Source organism: Manis pentadactyla, chromosome 6 (assembly GCF_030020395.1).
Source record: "Manis pentadactyla isolate mManPen7 chromosome 6, mManPen7.hap1, whole genome shotgun sequence".
NCBI lineage: Eukaryota > Metazoa > Chordata > Mammalia > Pholidota > Manidae > Manis > Manis pentadactyla.
The window spans coordinates 135,850,322-135,872,102 of NC_080024.1; the positions used below are offsets into that span (position 1 = coordinate 135,850,322).

Consider the following 21,781-nt stretch of genomic DNA (forward strand, 5'->3'; position numbering starts at 1 on the left):
GACAACCTTTTTTTTTTTTAATTAAAAAAATTTTTTTTTTTTTTTTTGTGGTCGTTGTTTTGTTTTGACGGGTGCTTTTTGGAAGTCTTAAAGGGGCAGGGCGGGTCACTTAATCCAGAGGTAGGGAATCCGGGGATCTCTGGGCACCCTAACCCCTGGGCTGCAGGGAGCAGGGAGGCCCCTTACGGAGATAAATAGCCTCCCAGCAGCTCCTGCTCCAACGCGACTCCACCATTTTGGAGCAGCTGCCCGAGCCAGGCCACGCCCACAGCAACAGCGGAGATTAACTCCATAGCAGCCGGGCAGGAAGCAGAAGCCCTGTCTGCGCGCAGCAGCGCTGCACGAGCCACTAGAGGTCGCTGTTCTCCCAGGAGAGGAGGGCCATAAACCAACAAGAAAGGAAGTCCTTCCAGCCGTCACTCATCCCAGCTCTGCAGACTATTCCTATCACCGTGAAATGGCAAAGCTACAGGCAGACAAAGATCACAGAGACAACACCAGAGAAGGAGACAGACCTAACCAGTCTCCCTGAAAAAGAATTCAAAATAAGAATCATAAACATGCTGACAGAGATGCAGAGAAATACGCAAGAGAAATGGAATGAAGTCCGGAGGAAGATCACAGATGCCAGAAAGGAGATCGCAGAAATGAAACAAACTCTGGAAGGGTTTATAAGCAGAATGGATAGGATGCAAGAGGCCATTGATGGAATTGAAATCAGAGAACAGGAACGCATAGAAGCTGACATAGAGAGAGACAAAAGGATCTCCAGGAATGAAACAATATTAAGAGAACTGTGTGACCAATCCAAAAGGAACAATATCTGTATTATAGGGGTCCCAGAAGAAGAAGAGAGAGGAAAAGAGATGGAAAGTATCTTAGAAGAAATAATTGCTGAAAACTTCCCCACACTGGGGGAGGAAATAATCGAACAGACCACGGAAATACACAGAACCCCCAACAGAAAGGATCTAAGAAGGACAACACCAAGACACATAATAATTAAAATGGCAAAGATCAAGGACAAGGAAAGAGTGTTAAAGGCAGCTAGAGAGAAAAAGGTCACCTATAAAGGGAAACCAATCAGGCTAACATCAGATTTCTCAACAGAAACCCTACAGGCCAGAAGAGAATGGCATGATATATTTAATACAATGAAACAGAAGGGCCTTGAACCAAGGATACTATATCCAGCACGACTATCATTCAAATATGACGGTGGGATTAAACAATTCCCAGACAAACAAAAGCTGAGGGAATTTGCTTTCCACAAACCACCTCTACAGAACATTTTACAGGGACTGCTCTAGATGGGAGCACTCCTAGAAAGAGCACAGCACAAAACACCCAACATATGAAGAATCGAGGAGGAGGAACAAGAAGGGAGAGAAGAAAAGAATCTCCAGACAGTGTATATAACAGCTCAATAAGCGAGCTAAGTTAGGCAGTAAGATACTAAAGAGGCTAACCTTGAACCTTTAGTAACCACGAATTTAAAGCCTGCAATGGCAATAAGTACATATCTTTCAATAGTCACCCTAAATGTTAATGGGTTGAATGCGACAATCAAAAGACACAGAGTAACAGAATGGATAAAAAAGCAAGACCCATCTATATGCTGCTTACAAGAAACTCACCTCAAACCCAAAGACATGTACAGACCAAAAGTCAAGGGATGGAAAAACATATTTCAAGCAAACAACACTGAGAAGAAAGCAGGGGTTGCAGTACTAATATCAGACAAAATAGACTTCAAAACAAAGAAAGTAACAAGAGATAAAGAAGGACACTACATAATGATAAAGGGCTCAATCCAACAAGAGGATATAACCATTCTAAATATATATGCACCCAACACAGGAGCACCAGCATATGTGAAACAAATACTAACAGAACTAAACGGGGAAATAGACTGCAATGCATTCATTCTAGGAGACTTCAACACACCACTCACCCCAAAGGATAGATCCACCGGGCAGAAAATAAGTAAGGACACGGAAGCACTGAACAACACAGTAGAGCAGATGGACCTAATAGACATCTATAGAACTCTACATCCAAAAGCAGCGGGATATACATTCTTCTCAAGGGCACATGGAACATTCTCCAGAATAGACTACATACTAGGCCACAAAAAGAGCCTCAGAAAATTCCAAAAGATTGAAATCCTACCAACTTTTCAGCCCACGAAGGCATAAAACTAGAAATAAACTGTACAAAGAAAGCAAAGAGGCTCACAAACACATGGAGGCTTAACAACACGCTCCTAAATAATCAATGGATCAATGACCAAATCAAAATGGAGATCCAGCAATATATGGAAACAAATGACAACAACAACACTAAGCCCCAACTTCTGTGGGACACAGCAAAAGCAGTCTTAAGAGGAAAGTATATAGCAATCCAAGCATATTTAAAAAAGGAAGAGCAATCCCAAATGAATGGTCTAATGTCACAATTATCGAAATTGGAAAAAGAAGAACAGATGAGGCCTAAGGTCAGCAGAAGGAGGGACATAATAAAGATCAGAGAAGAAATAAATAAAATTGAGAAGAATAAAACAATAGCAAAAATCAATGAAACCAAGAGCTGGTTCTTCGAGAAAATAAACAAAATAGATAACCCTCTAGCCAGACTTATTAAGAGGAAAAGAGAGTCAACACAAATCAACAGTATCAGAAACGAGAAAGGAAGAATCACGACGGACCCCACAGAAATACAAAGAAATATTAGAGAATACTATGAAAACCTATATGCTAACAAGCTGGGAAACCTAGGAGAAATGGACAACTTCCTAGAAAAATACAACCTTCCAAGATTGACCCAGAAAGAAACAGAAAATCTAAACAGACCAATTACCAGCAACGAAATTGAAGCGGTAATCAAAAAACTACAAAAAAACAAAACCCCTGGGCCAGATGGATTTACCTCGGAATTTTATCAGACATACAGGGAAGACATAATACCCATTCTCCTTAAAGTTTTCCAAAAAATAGAGGAGGAGGGGATACTCCCAAACTCATTCTATGAAGCTAACATCACCCTAATACCAAAACCAGGCAAAGACCCCACCAAAAAAGAAAACTACAGACCAATATCCCTGATGAACGTAGATGCAAAAATACTCAACAAAATATTAGCAAACCGAATTCAAAACTACATCAAAAGGATCATACACCATGACCAAGTGGGATTCATCCCAGAGATGCAAGGATGGTACAACATTCGAAAGTACATCTACATCATCCACCACATCAACAAAAAGAAAGACAAAAACCACATGATCATCTCCATAGATGCTGAAAAAGCATTTGACAAAGTTCAACATCCATTCATGATAAAAACTCTCAGCAAAATGGGAATAGAGGGCAAGTACCTCAACATAATAAAGGCCATCTATGATAAACCCACAGCCAACATTATATTGAACAGCGAGAAGCTGAAAGCTTTTCCTCTGAGATCGGGAACTAGACAGGGATGCCCACTCTCTCCACTGTTATTTAACATAGTACTGGAGGTCCTAGCCATGCCAATCAGACAAAACAAAGAAATACAAGGAATCCAGATTGGTAAAGAAGAAGTTAAACTGTCACTATTTGCAGATGACATGATACTGTACATAAAAAACCCTAAAGACTCCACCCCAAAACTACTAGAACTGATATCGGAATACAGCAAAGTTGCAGGATACAAAATCAACACACAGAAATCTGTGGCTTTCCTATACACCAACAATGAACTAACAGAAAGAGAAATCAGGAAAACAACTCCATTCACAATTGCATCAAAAAAAATAAAATACTTAGGAATAAACCTAACCAAAGAAGTGAAAGACTTATACTCTGAAAACTACAAGTCACTCTTAAGAGAAATTAAAGGGGACACTAACAGATGGAAACTCATCCCATGCTCATGGCTAGGAAGAATTAATATCATCAAAATGGCCATCCTGCCCAAAGCAATATACAGATTTGATGCAATCCCTATGAAACTACCAGCAACATTCTTCAATGAACTGGAACAAATAATTCAAAAATTCATATGGAAACACCAAAGACCCCGAATAGCCAAAGCAATCCTGAGAAAGAAGAATAAAGTAGGGGGGATCTCACTCCCCAACTTCAAGCTCTACTATAAAGCCATAGTAATCAAGACAATTTGGTACTGGCACAAGAACAGAGCCATAGACTAATGGAACAGACTAGACAATCCAGACATTAACCCAGACATACATGGTCAATTAATATTTGATAAAGGAGCCATGGACATACAATGGCGAAATGACAGTCTCTTCAACAGATGGTGCTGGCAAAACTGGACAGCTACATGTAGGAGAATGAAACTGGACCATTGTCTAACCCCATATACAAAAGTAAACTCAAAATGGATCAAAGACCTGAATGTAAGTCATGAAACCATTAAACTCTTGGAAGAAAACATAGGCAAAAACCTCTTAGACATAAACATGAGTGACCTCTTCTTGAACATATCTCCCCGGGCAAGGAAAACAACAGCAAAAATGAGTAAGTGGGACTATATTAAGCTGAAAAGCTTCTGTACAGCAAAAGACACCATCAATAGAACAAAAAGGAATCCTACGGTATGGGAGAATATATTTGAAAATGACACATCTGATAAAGGTTTGACTTCCAGAATATATAAAGAGCTCACACGCCTCAACAAACAAAAACCAAATAACCCAATTAAAAAATGGGCAGAGGAACTGAACAGACGGTTCTCCAAAAAAGAAATACAGATGGCCAACAGACACATGAAAAGATGCTCCACATCGCTAATTATCAGAGAAATGCAAATTAAAACTACAATGAGGTATCACCTCACACCAGTAAGGATGGCTGCCATCCAAAAGACAAACAACAACAAATGTTGGCGAGGCTGTGGAGAAAGGGGAACCCTCCTACACTGCTGGTGGGAATGTAAGTTAGTTCAACCATTGTGGAAAGCAGTATGGAGGTACATCAAAATGCTCAAAACAGACCTACCATTTGACCCAGGAATTGCACTCCTAGGAATTTACCCTAAGAATGCAGCAATCAAGTATGAGAAAGATCAGTGCACCCCTATGTTTATCGCAGCACTATTTACAATAGCCAAGAATTGGAAGCAACCTAAATGTCCATCGATAGATGAATGGATAAAGAAGATGTGGTACATATACACAATGGAATACTACTCAGCCATAAGAAAAGGGTGAATCCAACCATTTGCAGCAACATGGATGGAGCTGGAGGGTATTATGCTCACTGAAACAAGCCAAGCGGAGAAAGAGAAATACCAAATGATTTCACTTATCTGTGGAATATAAGAACAAAGGAAAAACTGAAGGAACAAAACAGCAGCCGAATCACAGAACTCAAGAATGGACTAACAGGTACCAAAGGGAAAGGGACTGGGGAGGATGGGTGGGTAGGGAGGGATAGTGGGGGGGAGAAGTAGGGGGGTATTAAGATTAACATGCATGGGGGGTAGGAGAAAAGGGAGGGCTGTACAACACAGAGAAGGCAAGTAGTGATTCTACAACATTTTGCTATGCTGATGGACAGTGACTGTAAAGGAGTCTATAGGGTGGACCTGGTATAGGGGAGAGCCTAGTAAACATAATATTCGTCATGTAAATGTAGATTAGTGATACCAAGAAAAAAAAAAAAGGGCAGTTCCTGTGTGGTAACCTCCAATGAGTTCTACACAAGAGTATAAAGGGCATATAAAAGTGTAGGCAGAGGGTCTGTTTGCGTTTATACAGAGGATCAAAGCCTAATTGGGCTACCCCGAAAATGAACTAAGATACGATATGAAAAAGAACTTGCAACATCAGCACTCTCTGGAAGACTCATGCCAGAAGATGATCATCAAAAAACCCCAACAAAGATCCACGCACTGCTACAGCTGTAGATGCACTCATCCCACCAGTTCCTGGACTTGCCATGGGAATGAGGAAGGAGATATCTAAGCTGGCCTGTGCATACAGTGAAACAACAAATTTGACTGGATCTATACTGTTGGAACTCAATCAAGAATTAGGAGAAGTGCAAATTGTAGCGCTCCAAAATCTTACAACTACAGACTATTTACTGTTAAAAGAACATAAGGGATGTGAACAGTCCCCAGGAATGGGTTGTTTTAATCTGTCTGATTTCTCTCAGACTGTTGAAGTTCAGTTGGACAATATCCACCATATCATAGATAAGTTTTCACAAATGCCTAAGGTGCCTAACTGGTTTTCTTGGTTTCACTGGAGATGGCTGGTAATTACAGGTATGCTTTGGTTATGTAACTATACTCCTATTATGTTAATGTGTGTGCGCAATTTAAGTAGTAGCTTAAAACCTATACATGCTGAAGTTACTCTACAAGAAGATATGTCAAAGAAGTAATCAATCTTCCCATGTTTTCTTTTGCCTGCTACTTCTATAGCTTTTCTTCTTTCTTCCTAATTACAACCCTTAAATAGAATTCGTGCCTCATATCAAATTTACCGAGTATCATAATTCTTCCAAGTGGTAAAGATACCTCAAGACAAATGCTGGGCATAGAAGCCATAGGGCATAAATATGCAAAGAAGTAAAAAGCTAACCTTTTCAAACAATAAGGCTTCTCTCTCACTTACCAACTCTACATTTCCCTGTATGGCCCTGGAAGATGACTGGTTAGCCAGAGACGGGTAAGATTCCTCAAGGGAGGAACAACCTAAGACAGGCACAGTCGCAGGGGGGTCATCAGGTGAGAAATTGGGGATCAACAGAGGTGAGGCTTAGAACCTCACCCCCCCGTTCTGAGAGAAATCTTCTGCATACGTGGATGTTTTATTGCCCTGGTCTAGCTTGGATTAACACATAGTCTACAGGCACACACCTGATCATCTATATTTGCTCTCTTACAACACTAAACTATGTTTTCTACCTTTATCTTGTATCTACCTACCACTTCAGCATTTTATTAAAAATAATAATAATGAGAAATGTGGTATCCACATATAAATCAAACATAAAAACCAAATGAGTATTCATATTTGAACTGACTGTTTATAGTTCATAATGCATGAGCAAAACCGAAAGTTTCTGTGATGACTGCCCTTGTACTGTTCACTATGTAACTTATTCATTATGTAAGAATTTGTTCTCCATGTAAGAACTTGTGTGTTATGCCTCAGAAGATTGGAGACTGACAAAAATTAGGCTTGGGGTGGATTAATGATTGTGCATTGAGCATTGACTCCCCTATACAGAATTTTATTGTCGTTAACAACCATTTGATCAATAAATATGAGAGATGCCCTCACAAAAAAAAAAAAAAACAAAAAACAGGACAGACTTCCAATGGTAAAATAAATAAGTAACCGGGATGTAATGTATAGCATAAGGAATATAGTCAAGATATTGTAACAGCTTGGTAGGGTGATAGCTGGAACCTAGAATTATGTATATAAATGTTTTATCACTGTGTTGTACACTTGAAACTAATGTAATGTAATACTGTGCATCAACTACCCTTCAATAAAAAATAATTATCTAAAAAAAAAAATGTGCTTCTTTCTTTTTGAATACACCGTTTAAAATTTTTTTTACCCCTGCTTTAAATTTTTTTTCTACATTCTAGGTGGTCAGACAATAAATCAATGCTCTAATACCTATTTGCAGCTAATTATAACACCAGGCACTCTAACAAGGAAAGATTAATCCGGTAGTCAGGCCTTGGATCCTATTATCTTCTGTCTCCAGGAGATCGGAAATCTCAGCTAACTTCTGGGGAGAGAGCCCAGGAAATACAATATTCCCCCTAGACCACAATGGGGTGGGGGAGCTGGGGGTTGGAGACTGCACTTCTGAATGGCAGCTTAGCGCAGCTCAGCTCCTGCCAGCTCGTTATGCCCTTTCCCTCAAGTCCTGGGATGCTGAATTCCTTAACATGTCCTGAGGAATGGTATAGAGCAGAGGTTTCCAAACTTTGCAGCACACTGGAGCTGCCTGGGGATCTTTAAAGCTTGAAGTCAGCAAACTTCAGACAAATGAAAGGGAAATCAGTGTGGGACATGCCGGGTGGGCAACTTGTGGAGCTGCTGAGGCTCAAAGGCAGCGGCTAAAATTACAGATGGCTTATGAAAGCAAGACCTTGGAAACTGAGAGATGGGCATGTCTGATGACATCTCTATACTTTTCAAGTTGCTACCAGGAAAGATGATCACATCCCTCCTCCTACACAATTCTGTGACAGCATCATGGCCTCCCTGGTCATTCCAGCTGGAAGCCATCCTCCTGAATGCCTGTAAAGTTGACCTCTGAGGCACCCTCATGTGCTTGTGGTGGGCCTTGCCATCCCTGCTGACATCAGTCTTGCAGCTTTGCTGGCCAGCAGGTGGGAGGCACTAATGCTTGCTCAGCAGGGGAACAGAAATCAAGAAGCCCCCTGCTGGTCTGCTTGTGGGCCACAGCCTCTGCCTGGGCAAACAGCAGACCAAACTCCAGAAGTCTCCCAGCAGGTGGCAAGGTGGAGCTCTGCTGGTTATCTTCACCTTCACCCACCCGGCAAGCCAGGCTCCTGCTCAGGCCCCATGGACCACTCACTCCCAAGCGCTTCCTCCATGGAGCACAGCCCTCCTGGAAGGCTTGACCAATAGCCCCTCCAGGGAGCACTGACCGGCAAAGCCATTTCCCACACTAACTCTTCTACCTGGTAGCAGCTGGCCCAATTTAATATGCACATTTCTTTGAAGAAATAAAAAAAGCTCCCTGCTTGCACACTTGTGACATGCAGAGAGAGAGAAACAGAAGGGGGAGGGCAGATCATCTTTATGCATGTCCTATTCAGGGACCTGTGGTCCAGGGTCCCACTTCTTCCCTTGGGATTGAGTAAGTCAATAGCAACCATGGGGTCACTTAGCTGTAAAGGGAAATGCAGCCACACTGCACTGCTGGCTTGGTAGCTCTGCTGTGTGCGCACCTGCTGGGCAGGTTTGCAGCCACTTCCTGCTGCTCCCACACAGGCACACTCAGTTACAGGCCACTGGCCCTCCTGTGCTCCTCCGTCTTCTGCCCGCCCCCACTCTGGCCAAGCGCCTGTGGCCACGCTCCTCTCTCTGCCCATTCACACACCTGACAACCCCTTCTCAGCTCCTGACTCAGCTCCTCTCAAAAGTGGCCCCCATAATTCTTTTTCTGTAATTCTTGTTAATCTCAGATAGAATCATGCTTTCTGAACCGCCATCCTCTTTCTCTTCTTTTTTACGTCTTGTTTTCCCTACCAGCCTGTAAGCTCTTTGAGGACAGAGGCTGTCTTCCAGGGCTCCTTTGACGACTGTCTGCAAGGATGGCCACCACCCATTCCTCCTGTTACCCGGTGACAGGAGTCTATCCCCCACTAAATCCAGCCTAGCTATGGACTGTTTTGGTCAATAGAATGTGGCAGGTCTGGGCCTAGGTCTTGAGAGGCCTCCTAGCTCCCGCTTTCATCCTGTTGGAGGTCAGCTGCCACGCAGAGCAGTTCAGGGCGGGCCAATGAATGAAGAGACCACATGCACAGGGAGAGGGACCACGTGGACGGGGCTGTGAGCCACACCAGCACTGCGTGGAGCAGAGACAAAGGGTCAGCGCTGAGCCCTGCCTGAATTCCCGACCCACACAATTGTGGTTGCTGTGTTGAGCCGCTGAATTAACACTAAGTTAAGGCGGTGGGCGGGGCTGGTCCCACACTGACAGATAATGGAGTTCCAGTTGCTGACAAGGTTGCTAGGTTCTCTGTTCCTGCTACAGGGCTAATGACATGAACCTTGTCCATTTGGCTCATGGCCATCCCTGGTCCTATTTTCTTCCAGAACATGACTTCCCAGAGTGGGATCCACCGGGCATGGCTACTCACCAGGTTCTCATTGGTCAGCCGGGATATCTCCTGCTGGACGCCAAATTCCACCTGGGCCTCCGGGGAGAGCAGCAGCGTCTGGCAGAAGGTCTGCTGCTGCTTCTCCAGCTCCTCCTTCAGGGTCTCCACCTGGGCCTTGAGACCTTCCACCTCTTCCTCATGCTCACGGCTCTGGGCCTGCAGCTGGGCCTCCAGCAACCTGCACCAGGGGGAGGGCGGCAGGTGACCGTGGGGCTTGGGGGAGCCAGTGGGGGCCACAGATGGACATGCGGTGGGGAGCAGCCAAGCAGGCAGTGATCAGCAATGGCATGAGCCCAGCGGGACGGACGCCAAGGGGAGCGGATCCATGGGGCTCATGAGGCAGGTGGGCCAGCCTGCCCTGCTTGCGGAGGATGGCAACCAGGGCCAAACACAGCACCCCTGGTCGTAGGCCTTTTTTTGACCCCCCTCATTCCCCTGTTCCTCGTTCTGTGAGCAGTCTGTTGGTTTGGGATTGAAAGAGTGCCTCCATGTCAAAATGTCATCAGCGGAAATAAATTTCTTACAACATCTTTTAAATAAAAGTATCCACATCTGCCCCAAAGCTCACAATCTTCTTGCTAATCTCCATCCCCACTATTTATTGGCACCCCACTTTATCTTTGGCCTTACAATTTCTTCCCTAGTCAAAAGAGAAACTAAGACTATTTGCAAATGATCTGGGGGAAGGTTTAAGATCAACAGCATCATGACAAGAAGCAAACAGACCCAGAGGATCTGGGGAAGGCTGGGGGAGAACTCTCAGAAGACTGCAAGTCTGAAAGCTCCCTGGGTGATTCTGGGGTCCCCTGTTCCACAACAGAAGGTGAGGAATTAACCAAGCTTCCTAAGCACCTCCTTACCAGGAAGTTAACTCTTACTATGAACTATGGTGCTATCTTCTTGGACTTAATTTCTGGAACAAACTTTCTGATTCAGCACAGTAAATAATCAAGTAAATTAAGTAAATAATCACATGAAAGAAAGGTAGGAGGTTCTACATAAAATACACAACCAAAGGCTTCCTGCCATGGTCCACATGGTTAAAAATTCACCCCTATCTCTTCCTGGGATGCAGATAAAGACTGTAATGAAGGCTGGGCACAGTCAGGAAGCTGGGGTGCCTGGGACACAGCTGTTAGAGTCCCACGGCTGCTCTCAAAGCAGGGACGTGAAGAGGTATCTTGATTTTGAGGCTCCTCTAGTTTGGATTAAGAGAGAGGGGAAAGTCTACACTGTGAACTCCCAGATGGAAGCAACCATGTTTTTTTGTAGCCCACGCATTGGATGTAATGCTTGGCTTCCAGTGGCTTCTCAACAAAGTTCCACAAATGAAGAAATGATGGAGAAATGACTGATTTGTCCACTCACCATAGGCAGCATTACCACAGGAAAGCAGTAATAATGTGAGGATTGTGGAGAATAGTTAGTATTTAAATCAGCACTTTAGAGGACGTACAGTATCTAGAGAACACCCAGTTCTTGGCTACACTACACTAAAGGCTGTAAGTTGTAAATGTAATGGGAGGCAGAGAGAACAGGAACACCCGGGCTCTAGGTACTCTACTTTAAGGATCAGTTCCTGATCTGGGCTGTGAATGTACTGCTCACATTTTGTTTTACTCTCCACACAGAGTTGGGTAACTTAGCCCAGGGCTCTGTGGAAGTCCAGTAACCCCTGCCCAAGTGCCAGGCTTCCACTTCACCTGACCATGGCCACAGCCAATGGCAGAGCCAGGTCTAGAAGCCAGGTCTCCTGATGCATAGGCCCGTGCTTTCTCTCTTTGTTAATGTATTCATGTACTGCTTTCTCTCTTTGTTAATGTATTCAAGTACTTTTCTACTAAAAACATCTGATCGGCTGACAGAGAGCCATGCACAATCACCTGACTTAACTTGTAGGTTCCCCATTCCAGTGAAACCTCTGGGCAGGACAGGAATCCGATCTTACTGAATAAGAGCCAGTATAGAAGTGGCCGCTAACATTTATTTTGTGCTTGCTACATGCCAGGTATGAGCAACGTGCTTCACCGTGTTAACCCTATTTCCTATAATCAGTGAGGCACGTTCAATTCTGACCCACATTCTACCAGAGAAAAAAAACAGATGTCACATTGCCTACAGGTGGTGTGGCTACATTTGAAACCAGAGCCAGGAGACATAATGCTTTGAAAACCAGCTCACCTGGACTTTCATTTTCCAAGAAGAGATGCTCTTATTTCTGAATTAAGCCCTTCTCTCTGTCACTGGCAGCCAGAACTTTGGAAATGATGCATGAGGGTGCCAGGCGCCTGTTCCAGCTCTGCCAGCACTGGGCTGAGAGGGGTGCAAACAGCACTTCTTCCACCTCGTCCAGCCTCAGTTTTCTCTTCTGAAGACCATCATCCCACCCTTTGTTGGGAGGTTCACACTGCAAGCTGTGCCACAGCCCTGAGAAGCCACTTGCTGGCAACCAATATATGACCTGACCATCACATTGTGCTGTTTCCGGGCTTGCCTCATCCCCCTGCTCACCTTTCCACCTATGGCTGCAGCCCAGTGGCTTATGGATTCAAACTTTGGTATCATATGGAACCAGGTTCAAATTTGGGATCTTCCACTTGAGCAGCAAGTTAATCCTAAACCCGGCACGCTTTGGTGTCCTCACCTCCTGAGGGTCCCTCTGAGCCACCAAGCGCTATTACCTTGACCCACACAGGCAGCTTCCCCTGACTCATCCACACAGCCTGGACACAAAGTACCAGATGGGCCCCCCAAGGGGCTGGCCACCAGCTCCCCCTGAACAGGGCCCTGTGCCCTCGCATCCACTCCAGTGAAGGACAGTTAGGCGTAGACACAAGCAGGCAGAGCAGACAGAGCAGACACAGGGAGTAAGGCACGTATTCGACCTGGCAACTTGCTTTAGGCCTTGGTAGGCCAAGCCGAGTTCTCCATCTTCATTCAAATAGCCCCAGTCCTCAGTCTTGCTAGAAATAAAGGACAAAAAAACACAGGGTGTCCGGAGTAGAGGAAAGAGACAGGGAGGCAGAGAGCCCAGGGGAGCGAGGTGATTCCAGCCAAGGTTTGGAAGTGAGGAAAGGGAACGGCTCAAGAATGCCCAGCTTCACCCTCTCCCGGCACCAGCACAGGGTGCAGGGGGGCTGCGAACACCCTCTCCCCCAGGTCTCCCATGGCCCAGTTACTGGATCAGAAGTGGGCTCGTGTGCTCTCCCGAGGGGCTCACTGATCCCACGGGCTGGAAACCACGTCATGGAACAGAGAGCGCAAAGGGGTGCCCTTCTCCCGGGGATCCCGTAAGCCTGTACATGCTCACACGCCACCCTGCCCTCTACCGGGTTGATTCAGAAAGGAAAACGGAGAACCAGGAGAGAGGCAAGCAGGGCAGGGAGGAGGTGAGCAGACTGCCTGTGCACCGCACTGGGCAGCAGGGGCAGTGCCCTGGGGACACCTAGCTCAGGGAGGGGGAGAAGGTCACTATATATTTTGTCTGCTTCTCAATGTGTCTCTCATCTCTGTTGCTAAAGGGCACAAAAGTATTAGCCAGTCTCAACTCCAGTCCCTGCTGCAGTCTTACATAAAGAAACTGCTAATAAACTGTTCGGAGCATGACGACAACTGAATTTTCTCCCCTGACTTTGGGACTGGGGTACATTACTTCTGTTTACTCAATGTGGAAAGCAGGTGGCCCGATGCCTTCCATTGGCACATTCTTTTGCCCTCTCCAGTTGCCTGGGGTCTGCCAGATGCCAGAGGGCAGCTCCTGGGCATCAGGCCCATGTCACACGCTTGCCCATCCATGTACCTCCCTGCCTCACACAGACCTAGGTACACAAAAGATCCTCAAAGACCAGTGGAACTGGGTGGTGGGTGGCAGGCAGAGCTTGGGGTGACTTTGAGGCTTCTCCTCCCTGGATCTACCCCTACTGTCTCAGCTATTCTTCCTCCAGCGGGGCAGCAAGGGGATTACTGCCAACAAGTTTACCCTGGAGACCTTTCCTGTTGAAGACTGGTCCTCAAATGTCTGGAGCTCTTCCCTAGGCCCGGCCTCCCCAGAAGCTGCCTCTGGTTATAGACTTTTGCCTATCCCCACCCCCCGGCTCTCCTGGCTTAGCACTTAACTGTCCTATGTGTTCCATTTATCCCAGCGAATCCAAGGTGACCTGGGTCATGCCAATGGGGAGCTGAGAACTTAGCACCTGTCCCTTCTCAGGCCTGACACTTACACTGCCGCAGAGCCTTTTGGTGGCTCGTGGGCTGCTCACTGGGGAGACTCCCGGGCACAGCTGCATTCCTGGGGACAGCATCACTGCCACTCGGGAACACAGATCCTTTACTCCAACCGTCCCCTTTTCCACTGTGGAGAGACCCCAAAGTGGAGATACTCACCTGACACCCTGGGCTAGAAATCACATGGTCTCCTGAACCTAGCCTCAAGCTCCTTCCTGGCCTGGCGGTGGCTGGCCCCTCAGGCACCCAGGAGGGGCTGCCAGGACCCTCAGGCGCCACACTCCCACCGCGCCCATGAGGACTGAGTCCAACCGCTCGCCCTCCAGGGGGCTGCATGTGTGCAGCTGGGCTATACAGTGAGGAAGTTAGCATTCATCCCTGCTCAGACAGACACTCACAGAATTCTGAATTCGGTAACATGCCAGGCATTGTGCACAAAGATAAAAGTGGAGGCCTGCGCTGGCCAGTCACCCCAGTGCTCAGGAAGTCAGGAACACAAGTAAATTAAAAAGTAGTCAACAAACTCCAGGTCCGCCCTCTGTTCCCTGATGAAAGAGAACCAAATCCACAGAGGAGATTCTCTCTCCCCTCCACACACGCCGCTGACGCAAGGGCTGGGAGGGAGCGCCACCTCGTGGTGGAGAAAGAAAATCCCAAACAATTCAGCTCAAGGGAATGTTTAAAGCCTAAGTACTTGATGGCAATTAAATAATCGACAAATGTTCAAGGAGAACCTCGTGTCTGTACGTCACTGTGCTGCGCCCCGTTCCTACAGAGGCCACAGACGCACACGAGTAAGCAGGGAGAGTCTCCAGCTGCAGGAGGCAGCGAGAGACAGCGGTTTAGGAAACCCACTGGAGAACCAGGCACCCTAAAGGCACCTCAAGGTGGGCTAATCACCTACGTGCCCTGGGCCTGTTTCTTCATGGGAAAAGTGAAAGTGCTTGGCTGAATTATCTGAGTGGTTTCTTCTAGATCTTTAATTATATACCCTCATTAACTGTAAAGGTCATACTCCAGAAAAGGCCTAGGATGATATTTATTTTCCCTTGGTGGAGAACAGAAAAACAGCCATCCCTCTGCTGGGGCTTAAGGACCTGCCTGTGGACAGAAACAGACAAGGTTCCCACCAGCTTGGAGATGGTCAGTTTCCTGTTTGTAAAAAGACCACTTTGAGCCCCATGGGTGTCCTTATTTCTCTGGTTCACATGTGGACTTTCTACCAACTGATCAGGAGGTGCCCAGAACTCTGAGAAGTGGGAGGTGGCAACCCCAAGACCATCACCAAGAGAAACCTGAAACTACAGGCCTGGCCTCTCAAGAATGAATGGTTTGTGGATGAATATGGCTATGCCACTGAATTACAGCAGAGACGGTGCTGATGGCTCAGGACCAACAAATTCTGGGAAACACAAGGGAATGATCACCTCCTTGAAGGAAGCAGCGAGCTTCCAGGCAGCAGTAGTTAAAGTGAGGGCTTGACAGGAACTGAGCAGAATCAGACTCTTCCCCTTTCTTTGACATTCTGACCAAGCCATCCTGTGGCAGCTGGGGCTCAAGGTCAAAGGAGCCATAGACTCCAAGCCCACCCTAAGGAGGCTGCACACTCCTCTTCCTGGTTAAACAAGGTCTCCACTGTTCCAGACAGGCCCACCGGAGGGCAAGAAGTGACCCAGGTTTATCGGCCCAAGCCCAGGTGGCAGAAGCAAGCCTGCATTCTGTGCCGAGGGCCTCCTGTTTCCTGGGACCTGCTGGGTGGGGAGGAGCTGCAGCAGGCTTTCTGGGACCGGAGGAAAGGTCCAGTGAAGCACCCCGAGTCTCTCTCTGGAGTTCTCCAGACCTGGCAAAGCTTGAGTGGAAACAGCCAGTGGCCATAGAGGCACTGGGTCTGTAGCCAGACGTGAGCCCTGGCCATGCTCCTGCCCCAACCTGGCTCATGACCTGGAGTGCAGGCCTGGAAGTGAGGCCAGCCTGAGAGCCGCAAGCACGGTCCCCTGCTCTCCCAGCCCACGGCCCCGTCCCTCTCCCAGATACCTCCTCCAGGCATGGCTCCACACACCTGAGCAGCCAGACTCTCCAGACACCCGCTGTCCGCAGCCTTGCTCTGGGGCAAGGACCAGCCCTCTCTTTCCCTGGTTTTGCCACACGTAAGGAGGTAATGATGATGTTGATCTCTCTTAGCTCCCAAGATATGGAAACGAGCGTTTTTTGGAAGAAGTGCTATTACCTACTGCTGGGCTGTTCCCAGAGCAGGCCCTCAGCACTGGCTTCTCTCCCCACATTTGAAAACAGGAAGACACAGTGTAAAGATCAAAACAGAACTCCAGAGACTCTGTAAGCTAGCAGGTGAACAAAGTTCTGGACGTGGGGACCAGGACCCTTAAAGGGGCTGTGATTGGGCGTGGAGGGCAGTGTCTAGAATCCCTAAAACTGTGTTTAGAAACCTAAGCACAGTTCAGTGTGTACGTTTTTCTAGGGAGAGGACACCCCCTAGTTGCCCCCGTGTAATACAACTTATATTTAAACCAGCCAGTCTCCATTATGGGAAAACAGGAGGAAAAGAAAAGCAGCTCCCTCTTCAAAGCTCTTTTGTTACGGGGACACGATGCCCACCCCACCCGCCCAGGGGCCAGCAATCAGTCAGCACCCTCGGCCCTGCCAGCTGCCCACCGCTGTGCCCCCTCACTGCCGGGATTCACCAAACTGGAACACAGACCCACCAGTGCCACTTCCCAGTGGCCGGGCCTGGGGAACCTGTTCTCCTCATGTCCCCTCCCCGCCCCCAGCAGCAGCTCCTTCTGTACTTAACTTGGTTCCACAGGCTATTAGTTCTCTATTGTGCCCTGGGCTTGCTGGGAATGGGATTATTTTAAAATATAAGAAAAGCTATTTTTATTTTATCAACATCTTTAAATTGCTGCAAAGGAAGCCAAATCCAGGGTATTAAGCAGCCCCTGGGAAAACCTGCACCTGGACTGGATCCCTGACAACGATTTGGGTGAACAAAAAGGGAGATAAGATCAGGAAGATATGCACTTTCGCTTGTAAGGACCCAGCCTGTTTCCTTCTTTTTCTTTAAATTTTAAATATCACCTGTGTTCTTTTTTTCTTATTCATCTCATTTCTTATCTTTAACCTGAGATAATTTCAAATGACTAAATTTTGGCTCCAGTCTTAGCACTGAGAGACTCACCTTCATTTCCTTCTCTCCCTCCTTAGAGAACAGGATTATGTATCTCAAAATAAATCTGCTTTCCCCCTGGGGGCCTGCTACAATACCTTCTTCCCTCTGACTACCCAGCAGCAGGCTGGAAGCCACCCAGCCTGGGAGCCAGGCCTTCTGGATCCCACCTTGAGCGTCAGGCCAGCTGTGTGTCTGAGCAGCTCAACCCTCCGGGCCTCAGTTTCCTCATCTGAAGAGGGGCTAGATAAGAAGATCTCGAAATCAAAGCCCTAAGACGTCTTCAAGCCATTCTGCGACATTTTTGCCAACAGCTTCATGTCACACCCCCAGTGCCACATACTGACAGTTTCTGGATGGGCTTGCTACTTTCAACAATTCTGAACAAATGCTTAGTGATTGATCAACAGTCAATGAGTTGAGGTAAGAGAGAAAGGGAGCCAGGGAAGAGGCCAGCTCCATTTTTACAAGTGCCCACTGAGGCACGAGGAGGCAAAGGGAATAATCAGGCAGTGACAACTCCAACCTTTAACGCGGGCTTAGCACAAGCTGGCACTCTGCCCAGCGCTTTATGTGGACTAACTTGCCTCTTCCTCTCAGTCACCATATAAGGTATGCTGCTGTGACTGTCCCCAGTTCACAGATGAGGAAACACAGGCACTGAGCAGGTAGGTATTAATCAGCAGTTGGTAAAATGCATGAACTCCAGAGTTCACATTCTCAAGCGCTCAGTCGTACCTTAGGGTCTCTGTTCTGTTCTATATCCCGGGCCCTGCGGCCTCCCTCTTCTGCCTTAACCCTGGTTAGCTCATCCTTGATGAGGGACCAGAGGTGGTGGGTTAACTGATCTAGGGAAATCTCATTTCAGCCAATATAGTAATGGTCAGATTCTCCCATCCAGCCTCTACAGTGCCTAGCTTGCATTTCGTCTCTTAAATGTTAGGGAGTGGGGCCTGCTGCCGTGCCTGAGTGGAGATGTCCTGCCACACACAGCCGAGCAGGCTCCCTCTGACTCTTCAGCTGGGCTCACCCGTGCCAGCTTCCCTCTCCAACAAGAAGGCCTCTCAGCCAGTCTCTCCCTTTCCTTCTGCCAATCCTCCCAGGGAAGCGCCCTTTCTGAATTCTGGATGCTCCAGGTGCACCACAGAGTCTTGATGGAGTTAACTGTAGGCTGCCACCCAAGGGCGTGGCCACTGCATCCGCTCCTTCTTGTTTAATCTCCTATGGTCAGTGCTGCCCAGATGCATGGCCAGGGCCTGAGGAGTGGCTGGCTCCTATCAGGTTGGGCATGGCCCCTTTCCTACCACGTCCTCCAGTGGCTGTTAGCACGAGGGGAACTTACCTGTTTGTCTGGCAGACCCCATGGTAGGCCTCAATGGCATCTTCCTGATCTACGTGCTTTTCACTGTTAGGCCAACTTGTCCTGGCATTGATGTTCGGCTCCTAGAAGGTCCCAGATTAAAAAAAAACTAGCTATATATATAATTTTATAAAATGACTTCATATTAAGGTATAAAAACAAGCCTTTGGAAACATACTAAGGACAGGATGACCTCAGATAACAGCAGTTAAACCCAGGCAGGAAGGTAGTTTTAAAAGACACAGAATGACCAGGCCTGGCTGTAAAAGACACTGCATGTACACTGGTGGGGGGAAGATGGTGACAATGGTGTTCTGGAGGGGAAAGCACCCCAAGTCTAGAGGATGTGACTGAAATCAGTGTGTTTTGGATCCTTCATGATCACTACTACCTACTTACCCCTACCCTGTACCACCCCAGGGCCCGTGCCCAGAAGTGACCCAGCCTTTTACAGCCCAGAGTGACCCAGGTGTCCCCTCCCTTCTGCTCCACAATCTGTCCTGGAAGGTAAAAACATTAGGAACAAATGCTAAGCTGGCATTCCAACCCTGGGAGGGCTGAGAAAGGGGAAAGACCTTCTCCATCTCGGAAACAAAGTAAAGGGCAAGGGGCAAGGCATAAGGTGAAATACCAGGCCAAGAGAAGATTCTAGAAACTTCCAGCAAAGTCTCCCATGAAAGGTCATGCCGAGAGGACAAATACCTTGCTCTGCCTTTAGAAGGGACCCTAGAGCAGAAGATTCTGCTCTTTCAGGTTTAAGACCCTCATGCAAACAAATATGTAAGAAAACACCAGCGCGCCTGCCCCCAACAAGCCCAACCACTGCCACCATCTTGTTACCGTGCTCTTTCCAGCAAGCCGGCGTTGGTCAGCGCTGACTATCTGGGTCCTCAGGATGAGCACCTCCTCCTTGCGAACCTCAAGCTCCTCGTTGGCCAGCTTGAGCTGGTTCAGCAGCAGGCTGTAGCTGTCCGGGGAGCCATGGGTGGAGCTGCTCTCTGCGGCTTGGTCGGCCACAGCTTTCCTCAGTTCATTCAGATCATTCTTCAGCTTCTTGTTCTCTGACTCCAGCTCTTGCCTCTGGAAGACAGCCCCAGCCACACGTCAGGTCTCCCTGGATCCAGGGCACTCCCCCATGTAAGCCTTCTTCTCCACCTTCCTTCACCAACTGGCCCTGTCCTCCTGGGGAGCTAAGAGCAACCTTTCCACTTGAACGATGAAACACATGGTAAAAATTCTGGCTAGAGTGAGCAAGCAGTCAAAGCCGGGGTCTGCATCTGAAAGCACAGCCCTGAGTTATTTGTGTGAAGCATCTGACATGATGCCTTATGGAAGTGTTCCCTAAAGTGACTTAATAATGTTTGTATTTCTAAGCATATTTGGCCATGAAACCCAACCTTATAGAAAAGCCAGGTTAATAGTAAGCAACATGCTTTTAACATAGGACTTCCTAGAACCTGAATACATTAATGCACTTTATGACTTTCCAAGAGAGGATATAGAATGCAGGATTTCCTAAACTTATTTATCTAGAGAGCCCTCCCTTTTTTCCAAAGAGCATCTCATGGACAAATGTTTTGGAGAACATTCAGGAACACTGTGTTATTGTTTTGGTCATATGAAAGCCACCAACCACCAGTGCCAGTGGAAGAAAACTACCTGTGTACAGAGTCAAACAGACCACTGAAGTTCAATTTTGGATTGTATCTTAAATTTTCTGGGTATAATGTTTAACTGTCAGTTGGAGATGAAATCAGATCATATAAAGTCTGATAATCACACATACATTGCTGGTACGGAGGGCCCTAGGATACCTGGGATTCAAAGTATCTCAAAGAAAACCCCAAAATGTGGATAAGTGGGCATTGGTTATACTTTTATTATAGAGTTATAGGATCACAGAGCCAGAAGACCACTGCGTATAATCTACATAATATATAACAGCTAATCACTCACAGAGTTTAGAGACTGAACCAGGACTAGAGCCCAGGATTCCTGGCGCTGGGCCCAGGGAGTCCCATCAGTCAGCTCTGTCCCGTTGCTTCAGACCTCCTTGGGCGATGCTCTGCCAGGTGTGACTGGCCCCAGGACCCTTCCACCCGGTCTCACTCCACAGGTGGCATGCCTAATCTTTGAGCCCAGTGTCCAAACGGTGTGCTTCTGCCCCAGGACTGGGGCTACGTTACACATTATGGAAGGACCCGGTGGGCAGGGGGATCCAGAGTTTAAGCAAAAGATGCTACTTGTCAAAGGGCTCCCCCCAGAGTAGCCTCATCTCACTCATGGGCTTGTGGGCAGGTTTTCAAATCCAATTTGGTAGAAGTCTGACTGGAGAAGACTCAGAGCTGAGTAGCCCAATGTGCAGACTCATCATCTGTCTAGAGGTGTGTCCTACCTGCCCAGGAAGGCTATGTGTTTGGAGGGCAGAGCACATTGCCACCCCTTGGTGCCCCTCAGAAGGCTCTCAGCCAGACCCACAGCGCAGGGGCTCACTAAGTACAGGCTGACTGGGTTTTGCATAAAGTCCAATTTCTATTATTTCCATGGAGATCTGGGGCTGCTCAGTGAGAAGCACCCCAGCCACCCTCCCTTAAACCTGGGGGTCCCCGGGACCAGCCTCTGTGATAAGTCCCACAGGTTAACTCAGGCTTCACCAGGGACAATGAAGGGAAAACCAGGTCTTGTCCCCTCAGAATCCTGGCAGGCAGAGGCAGAATGGAGGGGTTGCAGGGTTCTGAGGTTTCCCGACAAGTGTTGCCAAGTCCTCTCTGTGCCGCTCCTGGAGAACCACTGGCTGTGGCATCTTACTCAGCTCTAACTGAGGGGTGCAATGGATGCCCTCATAGCCCCGTTCACTTGCTCATTTTCTTCCACAGGGCTAAGCCCACCTCAGGAAGGGTACCTGAAGAACGGCACAGAGAAGTCTGGCTCCACAGCATTATGAAGTCAAGAGAAAGGTGCCCCCCGACACCAACCCCACGGAGGGTTTTAAATCTTTAAGTCTAATCAACAATTCAAGAAGGAAAACCCTACAAACCTCCTCTTCTTATACCACCAGTGTGGTCCTAGTTGTTCAAAAAGCCACAGGCGTGATTCAGAGCTGTTGTCCTGGGCTACGAAGC

At 47.3% G+C, this 21,781-nt stretch overlaps 1 protein-coding gene across 2 annotated transcripts in view; it reads right to left on the reverse strand.

The window, feature by feature from the left end:
* The window catches only part of MYO5B (myosin VB), a 350,447-nt gene that overhangs the window by 20,133 nt on the left and 308,533 nt on the right, over positions 1-21,781 (reverse strand). The window contains exons 28-31 of one of the 2 annotated variants that reach the window (XM_036918614.2): positions 19,500-19,739; positions 18,642-18,742; positions 12,780-12,857; positions 9,874-10,072 (exon numbers count right to left, since the gene is read on the reverse strand). In XM_036918614.2, the coding sequence (XP_036774509.2) occupies positions 9,874-10,072; positions 12,780-12,857; positions 18,642-18,742; positions 19,500-19,739 (618 nt within the window). The remainder of the gene's footprint in view (positions 1-9,873; positions 10,073-12,779; positions 12,858-18,641; positions 18,743-19,499; positions 19,740-21,781) is intronic. The other variant, XM_057504168.1, reaches the window with a different exon arrangement.